Source organism: Cebus imitator, unplaced genomic scaffold, assembly GCF_001604975.1.
Source record: "Cebus imitator isolate Cc_AM_T3 unplaced genomic scaffold, Cebus_imitator-1.0 Scaffold406, whole genome shotgun sequence".
NCBI lineage: Eukaryota > Metazoa > Chordata > Mammalia > Primates > Cebidae > Cebus > Cebus imitator.
In genome coordinates, this window is record NW_016107721.1 from 3,185,169 (window position 1) to 3,200,917 (window position 15,749).

Consider the following 15,749-nt stretch of genomic DNA (forward strand, 5'->3'; position numbering starts at 1 on the left):
AGTACTTTCATTATACCTGTCAGGGGCCATAAGTCAACTCTGCGAACTTATACTCTATGAAGCAAGGGAGAGGCAGGCTAGGTTTGTTATACTTAGAATCTTGGAATTGTATGGCAATCCTGGAGGTCACCCAGTCCAACTCCTGTTTACAGACATCATTATGACAACACGCCTTGAAAGGATGTGCTCACTCCCTAATGAGAGAAACTCTCATATGTGAGAAATGTACCTAATTCTAGACTACAACCCACTTCCATTGTTTGCATTCATGAATCTGGTTCTGGTATCTTCTTTTCTTTTTTGAAACAAGCTTTTGTCACCTAGGCTGGAGTGCACCAACCTCTGCCTTCTGGGTTCAAGCAATCCTCCCACCTCAGCCTCCCAAGTAGCTGAGATTACAGGTGTGTACCACCACGGCCAGCTAATTTTCTTGTATCTCTAGTAGAGACGGAGTTTCACCACGTTGGCCAGGCTGGTCTCAAACTCCTGACCTCATGTGATCCGCCCTCCTCAGCTTCCCAAAGTGCTGGGACTACAGACATGAGCCACTGCACCCAGACAGTTTGATATCTTCACAGGCTACCTTTACAACCTTTTGTTGTTTTTTTGAGACACAGTCTGACTCATGCCATGGTACAATCTCAGCTCACTGCTGCTTCCCGGGCTCAAGCCATCTTCCCACCACAGCCTCCCAAGGAGCTGGTACTACAGGCATGTGCCACCAAGCGTGGCTAAGTTTTATTTATTTATTTATTTATTTATTTTTGTAGAGATAAGATCTCACTATATTGCCCAGGCTGCCTGAACTCCTAGGCTCAAGTGATCTTCCTGCCTCAACCTCCCAAAGTGGTGGGATTACAGGTACAAGTGACCATGCCTAGCCCCCAATCTTTTAAGACATTGTCATGGCCTGTAGATTTTTTCTTAGGCAAAACATGCTAGAGCTTTTACTTTTTCACACATGTGATTTCCAGACTACCTCTCCTCAAATCCTGGCTGTCCTCTAGCTTAAATACATGATTTTTAAAAAAAATCTGATGAGCATGAAACTCTTGTGTCCTCCTTTATTGTTACTGAAAATGTAAAAACTTTGACAAAAACATGCTGCTCTTCTTTCAAACCAGATTCTCAAATAAGTATTTGCTTATATTTGATAACACAGCTGACATTATCATGCCAAGACCATGCTAAGCATTTTAGAGGCAGCTTTCTTTTTCTGGATGGCTCTGATAGTTGTTCCATAAAGCCCTTCCAGCAACAGCTGTTTTTTGTTTTCTGAATAACCCTTTGTGGGAAGTGAGAAAACAGGTCCAGAGCAGTTAAGGCATTTGACCAAGGGATGTACAGCTAGAATGGAGCAGACAGGAGCCACTTGCAGCACTCCATGGTAGCTGGATGAGCACAGAGGATGGCAAGTTATAAAATGAGTTATCAGGTATGTCTTGAGTTTTTCTCCATGTGAACTACTCCCCTAATATTTTTTTGCAGTTTGCAAATCTAAATAGATTAAAATATATCTGATGTTGGCCTATTGCAGCCCATCTTGTCTGTTAGCTGTTACTCCCAGCTCTTGTCCCCAGATTTGATAAGACACCACTCGGTGCTTAACCCATTTATCATTTCCCAAGACATTCTCCAATGATCTGTGTAACATGTGAAGATAAGGACTTCCTGACCCTCTACGTTAGGCTGCCACCTCAACCTGTCAGCTTCTAACTTAACTGTTTGTTTTTATGGTGCTTGCCAAGTGATTCAATAAAGAGCTCAATTTTTAAAATAAAATAATGGCAGCACTAGACTGTATATCAGGTCCACTCTCCCCATGTGACACAAAGGTTTGACCCCCCTAATAACTGGATGCCTCAGCTCCCCAGATTAATGATCCTCGAGGAAATGTAGGGATGGAGAGATGGAGCTGGTTAAGAAATGAAAGTCCAGGACCCTGTCCTCACATGACAGTGATGTCAACAAACTTTGAGAAACACTGCCCTAGTTACATGGCATTATCTAAGACTACAGCACTGTCATCTGGCTGACAGCAGCTGACGGGACACCTATTGGGTGTGGCATATCAGTGCCCTTAAGGCCCTATCACAGCATCTTAGTTACCTCCCTGCATGAGCAAGGACAGGGACTCCAGGGTCCCAGGTGGAGAGATCACTTCTGGTTCTGTGCCCAGGGAAAGCCATCCTGTAGAGGCAGGAGTCGAGGTAAACCCTGAAAGATGGGAAAGATTGGACAGCAAGGGAGGTGGCAATGAGTAAAACATGAGTTATTTATCATGCAGGACACTAAGTAAGCCAGCCTGGCCACCGCAGAGATCTACCGAGGAAGCACAGTGAGATATCAGTTGGGATGCCCAACCAGAACACAGGGTATGGGGGCTTGATCCTTGCATGGTCCCCAGGCAGCCAGGTCACCTCATAAAGAATGGCCATCACTATCTTATTCCTAATTGCCTTCCATCTCTTGGCTCATCCACATTAGACCTGAATTGTGTGAATACATCATGTTAAGAACCCCAGAACCTAGGACTGGGCACATGATATGAACGTAACAAAAAACTGCACTGCAGGAAAAGCAGTTCAGTCAGATTGATTATTTGGCATTATGTAGACTTAACTGATCAGCATTTGCCAATCCACCCAAATGATATTTGTTAACAGCCTGTTTCAGGTAAAATTTTCCTCCTTGAAATGTTCTGTGGCCTTTAAAACCTAGCTCACTGGCTTCCAAACCTCTCGAAAGATTTATTGCGCAATAATTGTACTTTAAAAAAAGTTATACATGATTAAGCCAGATGGCATGTAATGTTTCAAAAGCACCATGAAGAAAGAGGCATAAACAGCATCAAGAGGGTCAGTCAGGTGCATGGGGGGCAAGTCAGACAGCCGCAGTGCAGGCAGGTAAATTAAACCTGCTCTTCACACACTGCTGGGGGGAGGAAGATGTATTCAACTCTCAACCAAAGAGAAAATCAATGGGAGGGGATTGGCATTTGAATTCAGAGCAAAGCCCACTTATTAAGAGGTGAGCCCTGGCCCCTCCAAATGCCCCTTTCATGAGTCAATATCTCCTAAGTGGCAAAAAACAAGCAAACAAAAAAACATGGTGGACCAAATGAAAAGTAAAAGTAATAAAAATACGAAGCTGGGGTAGTGAACCCATAAAAGCATTAAAAGGTAAGAAGAGCTCCAGTCTTGGATTTTGGTAGGTACCAGGCCTTCTGACTAGGAAAGTTTTATTCCCTTCAATGTAACTAGAAAAACAATGACGGTTTTGCATCCACTATTTAAATACTTGCAAAGGGACAAATTTCTATAAACAACTTATAATATGCAGAATGTATTCTATCTCAGCAGCCTCTGGCCACCCCATCTTTGCCCCATCAATGGCATCCAGAAAACAGAGCTGTTGCCACAAAGGCTTTATGGAACAACTATCAGAGCCATCCAGAAAAAGGAAGCTGCAATCCTCAAACCACCTAGTTTCTTGTCTGGGCAACAATTAGAAACTTCAAGAGTAAAATTAACAAGTGTGCCCTGTCTTTAAAAATAATTATTTAACCCGGGAAAAAAAATTCACAACACAGCTATTCTCAACTGGGAATTTTGAGAGTGAAGCACTACCATGTCTTACAACAATTTTCCTCAAATGGTAATGTTGATATTTCCTATATGAGCAGAGGGACCTGAATAACAGTTTTTTTCCTCCACCTATACTGATAAAACTGATTATAAAAAATGGAAATCCAATAAACCAAATGGAAGATAACTCACATGCTCACAAACTAGTTCATGATTCTATGACTTGTGATACATGAAAATAGCATTAGATCCTACAATATAAAACAGCTTAAGTCCAAACACCTTGTTATCAGGATGCTGTCTGATGGAAGAATTATTTGCTAAGAGTCATATGCCTTCTGGCTCTCACATCCCCAAGCATTTGGCAACTGCTCATCCTGAACGCCAGCACTTGTCTGCTCTGGGGTTTCTCAAGTGCACGGTCATCGATTCTTCCTCTTCCCTCGCACACTGCAGTACTGCCTGCATGCCGCCTTATCATTAGGTGCTGTCGGCCGCCACCGCTGGCTTCCTGCTCTGCTTGCACAATGAGTAGGCAGCAGCTGCTGGTTGCCACTCTCAAATGTCACCATTAGGCCCCTCAAATGGCATCCGACATGATGCCTTCAATTATGGGCATCATTGATGGGCACTGAGATGCATACTTTCTCAAGTGTTTAATGATTTATCTTGCTAGGTGCTTATTAAGGGTGGTAACATCTCGCAGTGAAAGTGGCTTTCTGGAAACCTATAATTCTTACTGTTTTGCCTTTCAAGATCACCTCTTTCACTTCCTTCAGCATTAAAAAAAAAAATGAACTAAAGTGTTCGTTTAAATTGGGAAAAGGGAGGGGTACTGAGGCCTGCCTTCTGCTAGTCCTTCTGCAGAACACAGTGGTAGTTGTCTGGGCAAACACATTCCCTGGTCATCCTCTGACCTCATTCATTTCCCAAAGGCCGCAGATAAGCCATCAGGCTGCTGTTTGCAAACGGACACCACAACGGCCACTAATGTTTGCCGGCTTGGCAAGGGGATCCCATTCGGCAGTTCTGGGGTCTGTATAGCAAAAGGAAACTCACATCACAGAGGGGAAAAAAAGAGAGAAAATTCAGGTATTGCTGGACTGACAGGGGAAGATAGACAAGTAGGAAAGAGTGGGATGATATTGGAAGTAAGAACACACTTTTTGAGCCATAGGGCCAATCACTCTTTGGAATTCTTTCATTTAATCCTCACAACAGCCCTAGGAGGTAGATGTTATCATTTTTCCATGCAACAGAGGAGGAAACCAAGACTCATAAGCCTCTACATGGTGGGGCCGGTTTGGCCCCCCTGCCCATGCTAGCCCTTAATTCACATGCTAGCCCTTAACTATCTCCCAGGAGTCTTCAGTCTCCTGGGCTACAGGAGCATTTGTAGCTGATTTTTTACATGCACACAGACGCACGCACACATATATACGTTTTTTGGTCAAACACATTGAGCATAACCTTCATTCAGCCTTAATCAAACTGTTATTGTGGCAACAGAATGGCAGTTTTCAGTTGTGCTGATAATTTTCTGACTCCATTCGGGCAAGGTATTGTGCTAGGGTCAGCCAAGCAAAGACACATCTGGAATTTACACACCCAAGCTGAAAAGCAGGTGTCTTCTAAGAGAAGTCTGAGAAAGTGCTGTGGTTTTCAGAGCTAGGGAAGCATCTAAGCAAGTGGAAGGAAGGACAAGGGGATGGCTTCTGTCTGAGTTATTTCCACAGCACCTTCCACACCTTTTCCATGAGTCAGATGGGTCTGCATTCTCAAAAGTATCTAGGTTAAATCCTATTGAAAATAAAGAGCACAAGGCCAGGGTCCAGTGCTTAATATATTTCAAAATATGTGGAATGAATTAATGAATGTAAAAAACACCTGAGACAAACATAGGCTGCATATAATCTTATTTTAAAATTTGTCTTTAAATCTCCTTTTGGGGAAAGCCATCAAAGGGCAGTTCAGGAAATACCAAAGCATTAAGACGCACTCCATTCCACTGTCAGAAAGAGCTTCTGATGTACTTCCAAGAGAACATTACAAACATACCTCACTTCTATTCACAAACACAAAAATGCCATGTCCCCTTGTTCATCTCATTCATCCTTAATCCAAGACACTCTCCTTTCACCTGGACAAATAACTATCAGCATTTGCTATTTTAAAAACTGGCAACACCAGAAAAGAAAGGTGATCAGAAACACTGAGCTTCTCCTTGCTGGGTAAGGTAAATACCTTAGAAAGGCTAAAAGGAGTCATGCATTTCAAAATTCAAATTTTGAATCAATTAATTTGAGCTTGTTCAAAAGAGGGACAAGCTATATCTTGCCTGTGGCTATAAGTTTGGTCATAAAGTGATGAATTAAATAGTTCTATGTATTCACATATACCCCAAAGTACACATACAATGATTTTTCCATAAAAATCCTAAAATCATCTCTAAAATTCTACATACAGTAAGGACAAGACAGCAACCATTACTGGATGCTGTAAGAGTTAGGAGAAAAGCAGCACCACAAATGGCTAACCTTGGGTGTGAGTACAGAGGCAGAAAGATTGTATCCAACATTTTCAAAACCATAGAAAATCAAATTGAATGACTACAGGTTTATAGTAGTCTCTTGGTTGCTCTCTTGGTTGACAAAAGAGCAACACCGATGCTAATCTATGTACAAAGATAATTTCATTCTCCCAGTTTATAAACATAAGCTTGAAAGAAATAACTCTAACGGTAATAAAAATATATATATATAAAAGAAGCAACTGCTGTATGTGGTACAAACCAAAAAGAACTCTTACCATTTATGTTTGGAGGCTTTAGAATGAAACCATGAGGAAGCTAACAGAAAAGCCATGCTAAAATGATCAAGAAAGGGTAAGAAAAATTTTCTTACCATTTTTTCTTCTTTGGCAGGTGGACTTCGAAGAAAAAAGCAGAGAGGAGCAAAAAGAATATCAATTATTCCGATAATTGTCATGAGCCATGGAAATCCAATTGCCTTTGCAATAGCACCACCAGCAGAAGGGCCTTTCAGGAAATAGAGAATTAGATAAAGCTTTTTCCAAATGTCTTATAGACTGAAAGATGCAAAGATTTAAATAATTTTAGTAGACATTATCTGTTGTTCACTGAGGTAAAAGGTTGTTATGAAAAACCAGTGTCCTTACCTATAGCGTACCCCATACAAAATGCCACATCTGCAATAGCGTACACACTCCCATAGACAGACACATGCCGCAGGTCTACGAGGTAGCCCATGATGGGCATCATTGATGAATCCACCATTCCTGAGGACAGTCAGGGAACACAGTGTATAGAAACGGATGTAAACCCAAAATGGGCCGAATATCAGGGACTGTGTCCTAAACTCACAACCCTGCCAGCTCTTCCCCTTCTGTCATCACCGCCTGCAAGACTTGGGGTGATAATAATGTTTGAGTAGAATGAACGAAGGAAGCCTTTTCTGACCCCCAGAGGAGGTCAGGTTCCCCTCGTATACAGAGGTTCTCTCACAGCATCAGTCTCAATTGTCATTCATTTTTCAATTCTTTGCTAAATGCCCAACTCTCCATTGGTTTTGTTTACCCGTGTCCCCAGCATCTTGCACATATTAGGAAGCAGCTAGCACCATTTCAGTGAAAGAAATTTCCCTCATCTGCCTGCCACTAACATACATGGAGGAGAGGGTGCCAAACATCTGAGTCCCTGCCGATGTGTTCACAGACACTGGCTTATGGCAGCCAGTCATGAGCATCCCCATTTTATAGATGAGGAAACCAATATTCAGAGAGGCGAGGCTTGACCACACTCACTGAGCCGGGGAATCCGAGTCAGGAACTCTGAACACACACCTTCTTTACACTACCTGCTCCCCACTACTCAAGAGACGAGATTCTAGTGCTGGTTGTGATTATTGCTGGAGTGCGTTTATGTATATGTGTGTATGTATGTGTGTGTATGTACATGTATGTGCCTGTATGTGTATATATCTGTGTATGTATGTTTGCATATGTATGTGTCTATGTGTCTGTGTGTCTGTGTATGTATATTTGTGTATGTGTATGTATATGTATGTGTGTAGGCGTGTGTATGTATGTTTGTGTACAGGTGTAGGTGTATGTGTATCTGTATGTATGTGTATGTATACTTGTGTATGTGTGTTTACGTGGGGGTGTATGTGTGTGTTATGTGTATGAGTGTGTGTGCATGCATATGCACATGTGTGTGTGTGTGTGGCATGTGTGTGTGTGTTTTAGCTAACTCAGTTTCAGTTTCCTGAGCAGGGTCAGATGATCTCTCAGACTCTTGGAGTTCTGGGGCCTTCTGGTCCCCCCTAGTATTCTCCACCTTGGAAACGCCCATAGTCTAAGTGTGTGACCCGGGTGTGGCCGGCAGGAGGCGGGTCAGGCATGCAAGTGTGCTAAGTGGCGAGGGACGAGTGAACCAGACAACAGCAAATCAGGAAAGCACCGACAGGACTCAGGCCGGGGGGAGGGCAGACATTCAGTCACCTGCAACTCTGCCAGGCCTGTAGAATGGCAAGGGAGCTGCCAGGGGACTGGGCACCCTCCCCAAAAAGATGTCCAGACAGTGAGGACAAGGGGAGTCAAGGCAGAGGACGGGCAAAGGCCACCTGAGGAGGACTTGGAGTACAGCACTGGGTTCTACCCCCAGCCCCGGCAGCCTTCTACCATCTGTCCTCAACAAAAGCTGTGCTGTGTCGCTGTACCACTCAAAGATTACATTCCTGCCTCTACAAGGGGTGGGTTGAGCACTTACTTTTATCACAATAAATTGGTATATTATAAATAAGAGACAAAGGTATCCCATTCACTCAAAATAGTGACAAGTTTTTTCCTAACGTATCATTATTCTTAACATTATAAAAACCCATCTCCTTGCCTATGAAAATTCCTGTAGCATAGGTGGTCAATGCCTCAGTCTGCTTTGTCTGTACTAAAACATCTTAAAAATATATATGTGAAGCCTTTGCCCCCAGCCTCAGGAGAAGATGTGCTCACAGGGAGGAGTCCACACATATGTGCTCTGAGCAAGGGATTCCCTTGTTTGCCCGGCCCAGCCGTGGAACATCAGCTTGCTTCTGTAAATACCAGCTTTTAAAAAATACTGGTTTTCAGGAAGTGAATGACTAGTGTGTAGAAGTGGGTGTCTTTACATGGAGAATTGGACAGGCTGTACTTAGCTAAGCTGCCTGCAAGCCACCTTCCAAGATTCTAGAAAATCAGGTTGAAGAACTACAGTCTACCAGAGGAAGAAGAAACCTTCCTAGGGCAAAAGGGGTTTAAAATGTAACCACAAGGTTTGTGTGACTTACCAATTGCAAAACCAACTCCAAAGTTCGGAGCTATGAGTCCATAAATGTTTTTTGCAAATGGAATCTGTAAGAGAAAATAATATTATGCTAAAATAACAAGAGATTCAGCTTTAAATCATCTCAGAAAGTCTTGAACTTGTGTTTTCTCTGGGCACGCTATGCCTGTTCCCTTCTGAAGAAAACAGGAGGAAGAAGGGTGGGGTTTGTGAAGAACCAGAGCCCCCAAATCTTTAAAAGTCGAAGCTTGAAACAAGTTTTATGACCACCATGAAACACTCGTCACCAGCTTATGTGAAAGATCAGCCTAGCCCACACTCAAGTTTTGATAATAACAAGTAGGCTTCATGAGGGATGGATATTGGTCATTGGTAGAAGATATTTTATTCTAGAAAAACATCTTGCTATTGTTTCAGGTTGGTTGTCCTGAAGTGTTTAAGACACCATCAAGCTCAAGATGATGGAGGAGAAAGTTAAACATAAACTATGTAATAAAACATTTTAAATAATTTCTGACATAAAATGAAAATACACCCCTTGGAAAGTCTTGTCCAGACATTTATAAGATGATAAAAAATTAGAATAAAATGAAAGCTGTAATAAAATATCAACAAAGTCCAATGTTGATTCTTGGTGATTCCTGCCCCAAGCCAAAGTTTTATTCCCAGATTGTTTTCACCTGTCGAATGACATCTTTTACTCACACATAAAATGCTGACTCCAACAATTATCATTCCTAGAAGAGCACAAAGCCACCTACAAAATAAAAAGCACCACCAAGAAATGATCATTAGCTTTTTTCCTAGTCCAAATTTTCAGTGGAAATCAAAACAATTACTTGTAACAGCGAAGGCAGAAACAACTGAGAATTTTTTGAAAGAACTACATTATTGTAACAGAATGAGTGTTGTTTTCATATAATCTTACCTCCCCATTTTGTGTGCAAGTATCCCAAAAATATTGGTTCCAAGAAGATAAGAGATACTAGCTGGCAAGAAAGCAACGCCTGTAAACGTATGAAAAGGAGACCTTATCAGTGCTGATATCAGTCACATGTTAGAAAAAGTAATAACTGTAGACACTGCAATGTTGATTAGAGCAGATTAAATGAAGCCCCAGGGCCCGCGCCCTGACAGCTAATATCCGGCGCCTGCTGGGTCTGCTCTGAACCCACGTGGCTTATCGTCCACGCAAAGCTGCTGAGACACTCCAGAAATGAAAGTCCTTTCTCTATCAACTGCTTCATCTGGCCTCCATCTCTGGCTGGTGGTGGGCTTCACACGTGGGCCGATACGAACAGGTCCTGCCTGGGAGCTCAGCAGCTGCAACCTTACGTGTGATTTCATCCCACAGAAGTAAGACACAGTCATTGAAAGAATTAGGGAACCATGAGATAAACAAAAAGAAAAAAGTTAAAATTACCCCAAACCCCATCTATTACTCAGATAATCACCACAGTTATTTTCCCCTGTAAGTTTATTTACATATATAAATATATTTGTGTTTTGATTTTCAAAAAAACAAAGGGATTATACTCTACCTACTGTTCAAGAACCTGCTTGTTTCAGTTAGGTTTATGAACGTCTTTCTATGTCAGAAACATGAATGTCTACCTGGTCATCTTTTTGTGGCCACGTCAGATATGACTGGCATTTTCACATCCAAGTTGCTTTTTGTTTTGTTGTTTTATTTTTGAGACAGAGTCTTGCTCTGTTGCCCAGGCTGAAGTGCAGGGTCACAATCTCAGTTCACTGCAACCTCCACCTCCCGGGTTCAAGTGATTCTCCTGCCTCAGCCTCCCGAGTAGAGTAGCTGGGACAATAGGCAGGCGCCACCACGCCAAACTAATTTTTATATTTTTAGTGGAGACTGAGTTTCAACATGTTGGCCAGGCTAGTCTCAAGCTCCTGACCTCAGGTGATCCACCCCCATCAGCCTCCCAAAGTGTTGGGATTACAAGCGTGAGCCACCACACCCAGCCTCCTACCCAAGTTTTAATGCTCTACCATAAAGGGTACCTGCATCTCCTAGGTTCTGATGCACCCAGGGTGATTTCCTGCTGGTGGTGGCAGTAGTGGCCTTGAACATGTCCTCTGCATTGAACAGAAAGGCCTAGCCATATCAGACTCAGCTTGGCTGCCAGGAAATGGTGCACATCAGCTCTATCTGGTCCTCATCCATTATTAGAACTATAGGAAAATCTCTTATAAGAGACTGCTTTTCAAACTCCTCATGATTTTAGCATTTTTTTCTTGAAATCAGATATATCAGACTTAATTCCAAGCCTTGCCTACACATGGTAAAAGTTACTTTGTTCTCAGAGGGCTGCATAAGTGAGACACATGGGTAGGTATCTGATGACCGAGCACCTGCTACACTCAAAATGCACAGGGCCCAGAGGTCCTTCTCAACTCGGCAGCTGACCACATACTCACAGGCAAGTGTGATCTTGTCTCTTTAGGATAAAGCACGAATGTCTTCCATCAAACCCAGAAAAAGGCTGAGTCTTTTGACATAGCAGGGACTTCAAAATAAATGGCTCCATGAGCTAAATCCAAAACCAGATCATTCTAGACACGGGGGTTCTGGGAAACACTAATAAACAGCAATGTCATTTCATTTTCCAGGGAATTATTTCTGTCACACTTAGCAATATGTGGTGGGCAAATAATTGTTCAGTGTAATCTGATTGAGCAAACATTTGCTGACAGCCATGTGCCCAGCACGGCACTGGCCTGCAGCAAAGACAATGACAACGTGTTTCTCGTCCTGACGCAAGTGTTTTGAAGGGAAGAAGCAGATGACGTTTAAACTGTGACCTGGCCAAGTGAGGAACGTAACAAACACACAGGTGCCATGCTCTGGGGACCTGGAACTGCAGCTGGCCTCTGCTCTGCAGAGCAGATGGTATTTAAACCTGGCCTCAAAAGCTATGTCGTAGGACTTGCCACCAGCCTAGAGACTGTTAGTCTGGATAAGATATCATGACAACCTTTGTCTCAGGATAAAATCCCCGAGGGCCAGGTAGTTATAAATGAATAAAACAAGTAAATTGCAAGAAAAAAATAACAGTGGATATACCCTGATAAAGAGCCACTGACATTCAGCCTCAGTGTCAGAGAAAGAAAATGAAAACTGGAGTCAAGAGAGGTCTGTGGCGACCCAGAGGGCCCAGACTCCATCTCAGAAGGCAGACGCCACTCTCTGTGGCCATTCACTCCCCGGGGGACTGAAGCTCTAGTAGTGGAAGATCTTGTTTGTTTTTTTAAGGTGGAGTCTCACTCTGTTGCCCAGGCTGGAGTGCAATGGCACAATCTTGGCTTACTGCGACCTCCACCTCTTGGGCTCAAGTGATCCACCTGCCTCAGTCTCCCAAAGTGCTGGGATTACGGGCATGAGCCAGGAACCCAGCCTTAGCAAGAATTCTTTCTGGGGCTTCGCCCGACTCAATGAGAAAAGTGTTGGCTGGGACAGTGCCGTGGACCACAGCAGGGACCCTCCCTTTTGCGGGGCAACGCTCTCCTTCTTGGGAGTACCTAAGGCCTCTTCGCCTATCTCCGCTCACACCAGAAAATTCACCAAAGAGAGAGCTTCTACCACCCCTTGTGTTTTTGGTACAGCCTGGCTTCAGCCATGGCCTTAGCCGGCCAGTGAGGGAAAGGCTGTGGCCATCACGAAGCCTGTGGGGAGCTGAGCTGGCCACCCAGCCCCAGAAGTGATGGTGGAAATGAGTCCTTGGGTTTCTTCCAAGCTCCAGATGACCCTGCCCTGAAGGCCAAGGTCTCAGCTTAGAACCAGAATAGGGGCAATGGTCTGCCCCGTCCTATGGAAGGCTTAGGAGGAGGCTGAGTCCTGGCACCCCAGAGCTACAGAAAGCTGGCAGTCCCTCTTGTCTTCTGGTGCAGACCCGTGTCCTTCCCTCTGTCCCACTTTGCATCCCCACAGCTTATTAAAAACAAAGGGGCTGAAGAACCAGAAGACAAGAGTGTGGCTCCATCCTTGTCTGGGGCCTGTTTCCCAGGGTTTTAGCTTCCCTTTGGGGGTTTGTAGGCTTCCCTCCAAACTGTAAGTCCCTAAGTCTCAAAGTGTCTGGAGAGGCCATCTGACCTAGAACTCAGGTATAGAGAAAACGCCATGAAATTATTCTTTCTCCACCTACCCAAGCCCAGGGCTTCCCCTCAAGTGGCAGATGGGGAATTTGGGGGGCAGGCTGGCAAGGGAGATGTGAAAGATGGTTAGGCTGCCATATTTAGCTCCCCTAAAAATTGTGGCCGAAATCAATGTCTTCAGCAAGAGCAATCCTGCGTCACCCATGCAGCTAATAAGACTTTTTGCTCTGACTTCAAATATCAAAGTCTTTCTCCAGAAACAGTGAGGGGAACCGTAAAGGCAGAACGGCCTCCCTTTCACCCTGGACTGGAAGGAGCTCACAGAAGATTCCTAAACACCAGAGGCTAGGCTGCAGGGGCAGCTCCCCACCCTCAGCACTGGGTGACTCACAGTAGCCCATCCCCAGGCTCAGGGAGCCATGGGCTGAAAGCTACAGAGACCTAGGGAAGGTGGGATATTTCCCCTTTTGCTGGTGCTGACGCAGGAGGCAGATAGAGAAATCCGATTCTCTTGAAGACAGACATGTCTATCTCTGGGGCAAACGAAAGGAGGAACCTCCGTGGTGGAAACGTGCAGCAAGCTGGTTGAGTGAACGTCTGGCACAGGTCATAAGCCCCACACAGCAATCTGATGAGATCCAGGCAGCCTGCACTCTGCTGTCTGCCCCTGATGGCCCAGGGCTTCTGGCTGACTTTAAAGATTTTATAATGAAACCCTCCAGGCTTTATCTGAAGAGGTTAGCACAAAACATCTTAAGTGTCCTGCACATGGCCAGGACACATTCAAAGAGGATGAGAATTCGGTTAGGTGGCCGGGAGACACTGCAAACCTGTAATCACAACACTTTGGGAGGCTGAGGCAGGAGGACGGCTTGAGCCTAGGAGGTTGAGGCTACAGTGAGCTATGAGTGCACCAGTGCACTCCAGCCTGGGTGATAGGACGAGACCCTGTCTCTAAATAAACAAGAGCTCAAGAGTGCATGCAAAGTCAACACAGCAGCTCAACTCAGCAGTGCACACTTCAACTGGACAGCAGGCGCCTCCTGAAAACACCAAGAGACCCACATTACCTCAAGGACCAGAGGGAAGAAAAGCTGGGAAACAGCCTCTCCAGAGTCAGCACAGGTATAAGCAACAAGGCCGGAGGGTGTCTTCTCATCTGCTGTTCGCTAATTTGGTGTCAGATATAAATCCACCCCTCCTGCCTTCTTTAGGAGCTCTGAAGGTCTTTGGGCTTCCTCTTTCATCTTGACTGCTAGGATGTTCAGAGCTACATTTCTGCCTAAGAAACATTCCTGTTTAGTTCCAAGAATCCTTCCAGCCTTCACTGAGTATCTCTTCTTAATTCATGCTTGGTTTTGCCTTACGACACAATTCACATGGTTTAAAATTCACCCTTTGACAGTGCACGGTTCAGTGGTGTTTAATACATTCAGAGTTGTGCAACCATCATTACTATCTGATTACAGAACATTGTCACCATCCCACAAAGAAACTTCACACCCTATTAGCAGTTTCTCTCCATCCTCACTCCCTCTCCACCCACTATTTGGGACTTTTTTAGATATTGTTTGATGAGGGAGCACAGCAACTCAATGCAGAACCCAAAGACACTGGTACTCAGGCCAGGTCAAATGCACTGAGGCAGGTGGAACAGGGAAAGTCTAAGCCAGGGGGCAGCCTCTTGCAAGACACTCCCTTCCCCAGGGCTACATGCCCGTGAGAGAATAAGGTCACCTAAGAAGGGTTGGGAACATTGAAAATGTCAGCTTGTTTCAGAACTGAGAGTCTCCATCTGAAGCTATCCACATGTACCTTAAAAGAACTATAAAAAGAACATAAATCTCTAGGAAGGACCACTGATAAACTCTTAAAGAAAAAGGCATGTCGGGGGAGATAGCCTTCCAGATATGCAACCACATTCTAAAGCTACAGTAACTAAACAGGAATGGCAAGTGCATCAATGGGATGAAAGAGAGAATCCAGAGAGCCAAGAACTTGTGGTCTGTGAGAAAATGATGAGGATGGGAAGAATCAGATCCACTACTGAAGAAATGGTCCTAGGACAACTGGCTGGCCATAAAGGAAACAAAATCACTAGGTTCCCATACATGCCTTGGGACAAAACAAATTCCATATAGGTCCAGATTTTAATGTAAAAACAAATTAGAAATGTATTAAGGGAAAACATGGGTGATTTAAAAAATAATCTTGGCATGAGGCCTTTCTGAGCTTGACTTGATATGACAATGACATTAAAGGGAAGCCTGCTAAACCTGACTAGTGGCATTTTAAATATTTGAGTGGCTTAAAAAAATCCATTCAAGAAAAATCCATAAAGTCAAAAGACATAGAACAACGTGAGGGCAGTATCTGTAAAACATGTGGTAATAGATTATTATCAAAATACACAAAGAACACATAAAATCAATAAGAAAGGACAAATAACTTCATAGAAAAATGGACAAAGTATATTCATAAGAAATTCACAGTAAAAGAAATACACATGGCTAATACACATATGAAAACATGGTCAATTTCGCTCATAAAGAATTTGTGGCTGGGTGTGGTGGCTCACACCTGTAATCACAACAATTTGAGAGGCCAAAGCAGGTGGATCACTTGAGGTCAGAAGTTTGAGACCAGCCTGGCCAACATGGCAAAACCCCATCTCTACTAAAAATAAAAAAGTCAGCCGGATGTGGTGGCAC

General features: G+C 43.8%; 1 protein-coding gene across 1 annotated transcript in view; it reads right to left on the reverse strand.

Annotated features, from left to right (window-relative positions):
* The window catches only part of SLC18A2 (solute carrier family 18 member A2), a 39,197-nt gene that overhangs the window by 2,415 nt on the left and 21,033 nt on the right, over window positions 1-15,749 (reverse strand). The window contains exons 11-15 of the mRNA XM_017509120.2: window positions 9,857-9,935; window positions 9,634-9,685; window positions 8,933-8,996; window positions 6,765-6,884; window positions 6,491-6,624 (exon numbers count right to left, since the gene is read on the reverse strand). Of these exons, the coding sequence (XP_017364609.2) occupies window positions 6,491-6,624; window positions 6,765-6,884; window positions 8,933-8,996; window positions 9,634-9,685; window positions 9,857-9,935 (449 nt within the window). The remainder of the gene's footprint in view (window positions 1-6,490; window positions 6,625-6,764; window positions 6,885-8,932; window positions 8,997-9,633; window positions 9,686-9,856; window positions 9,936-15,749) is intronic.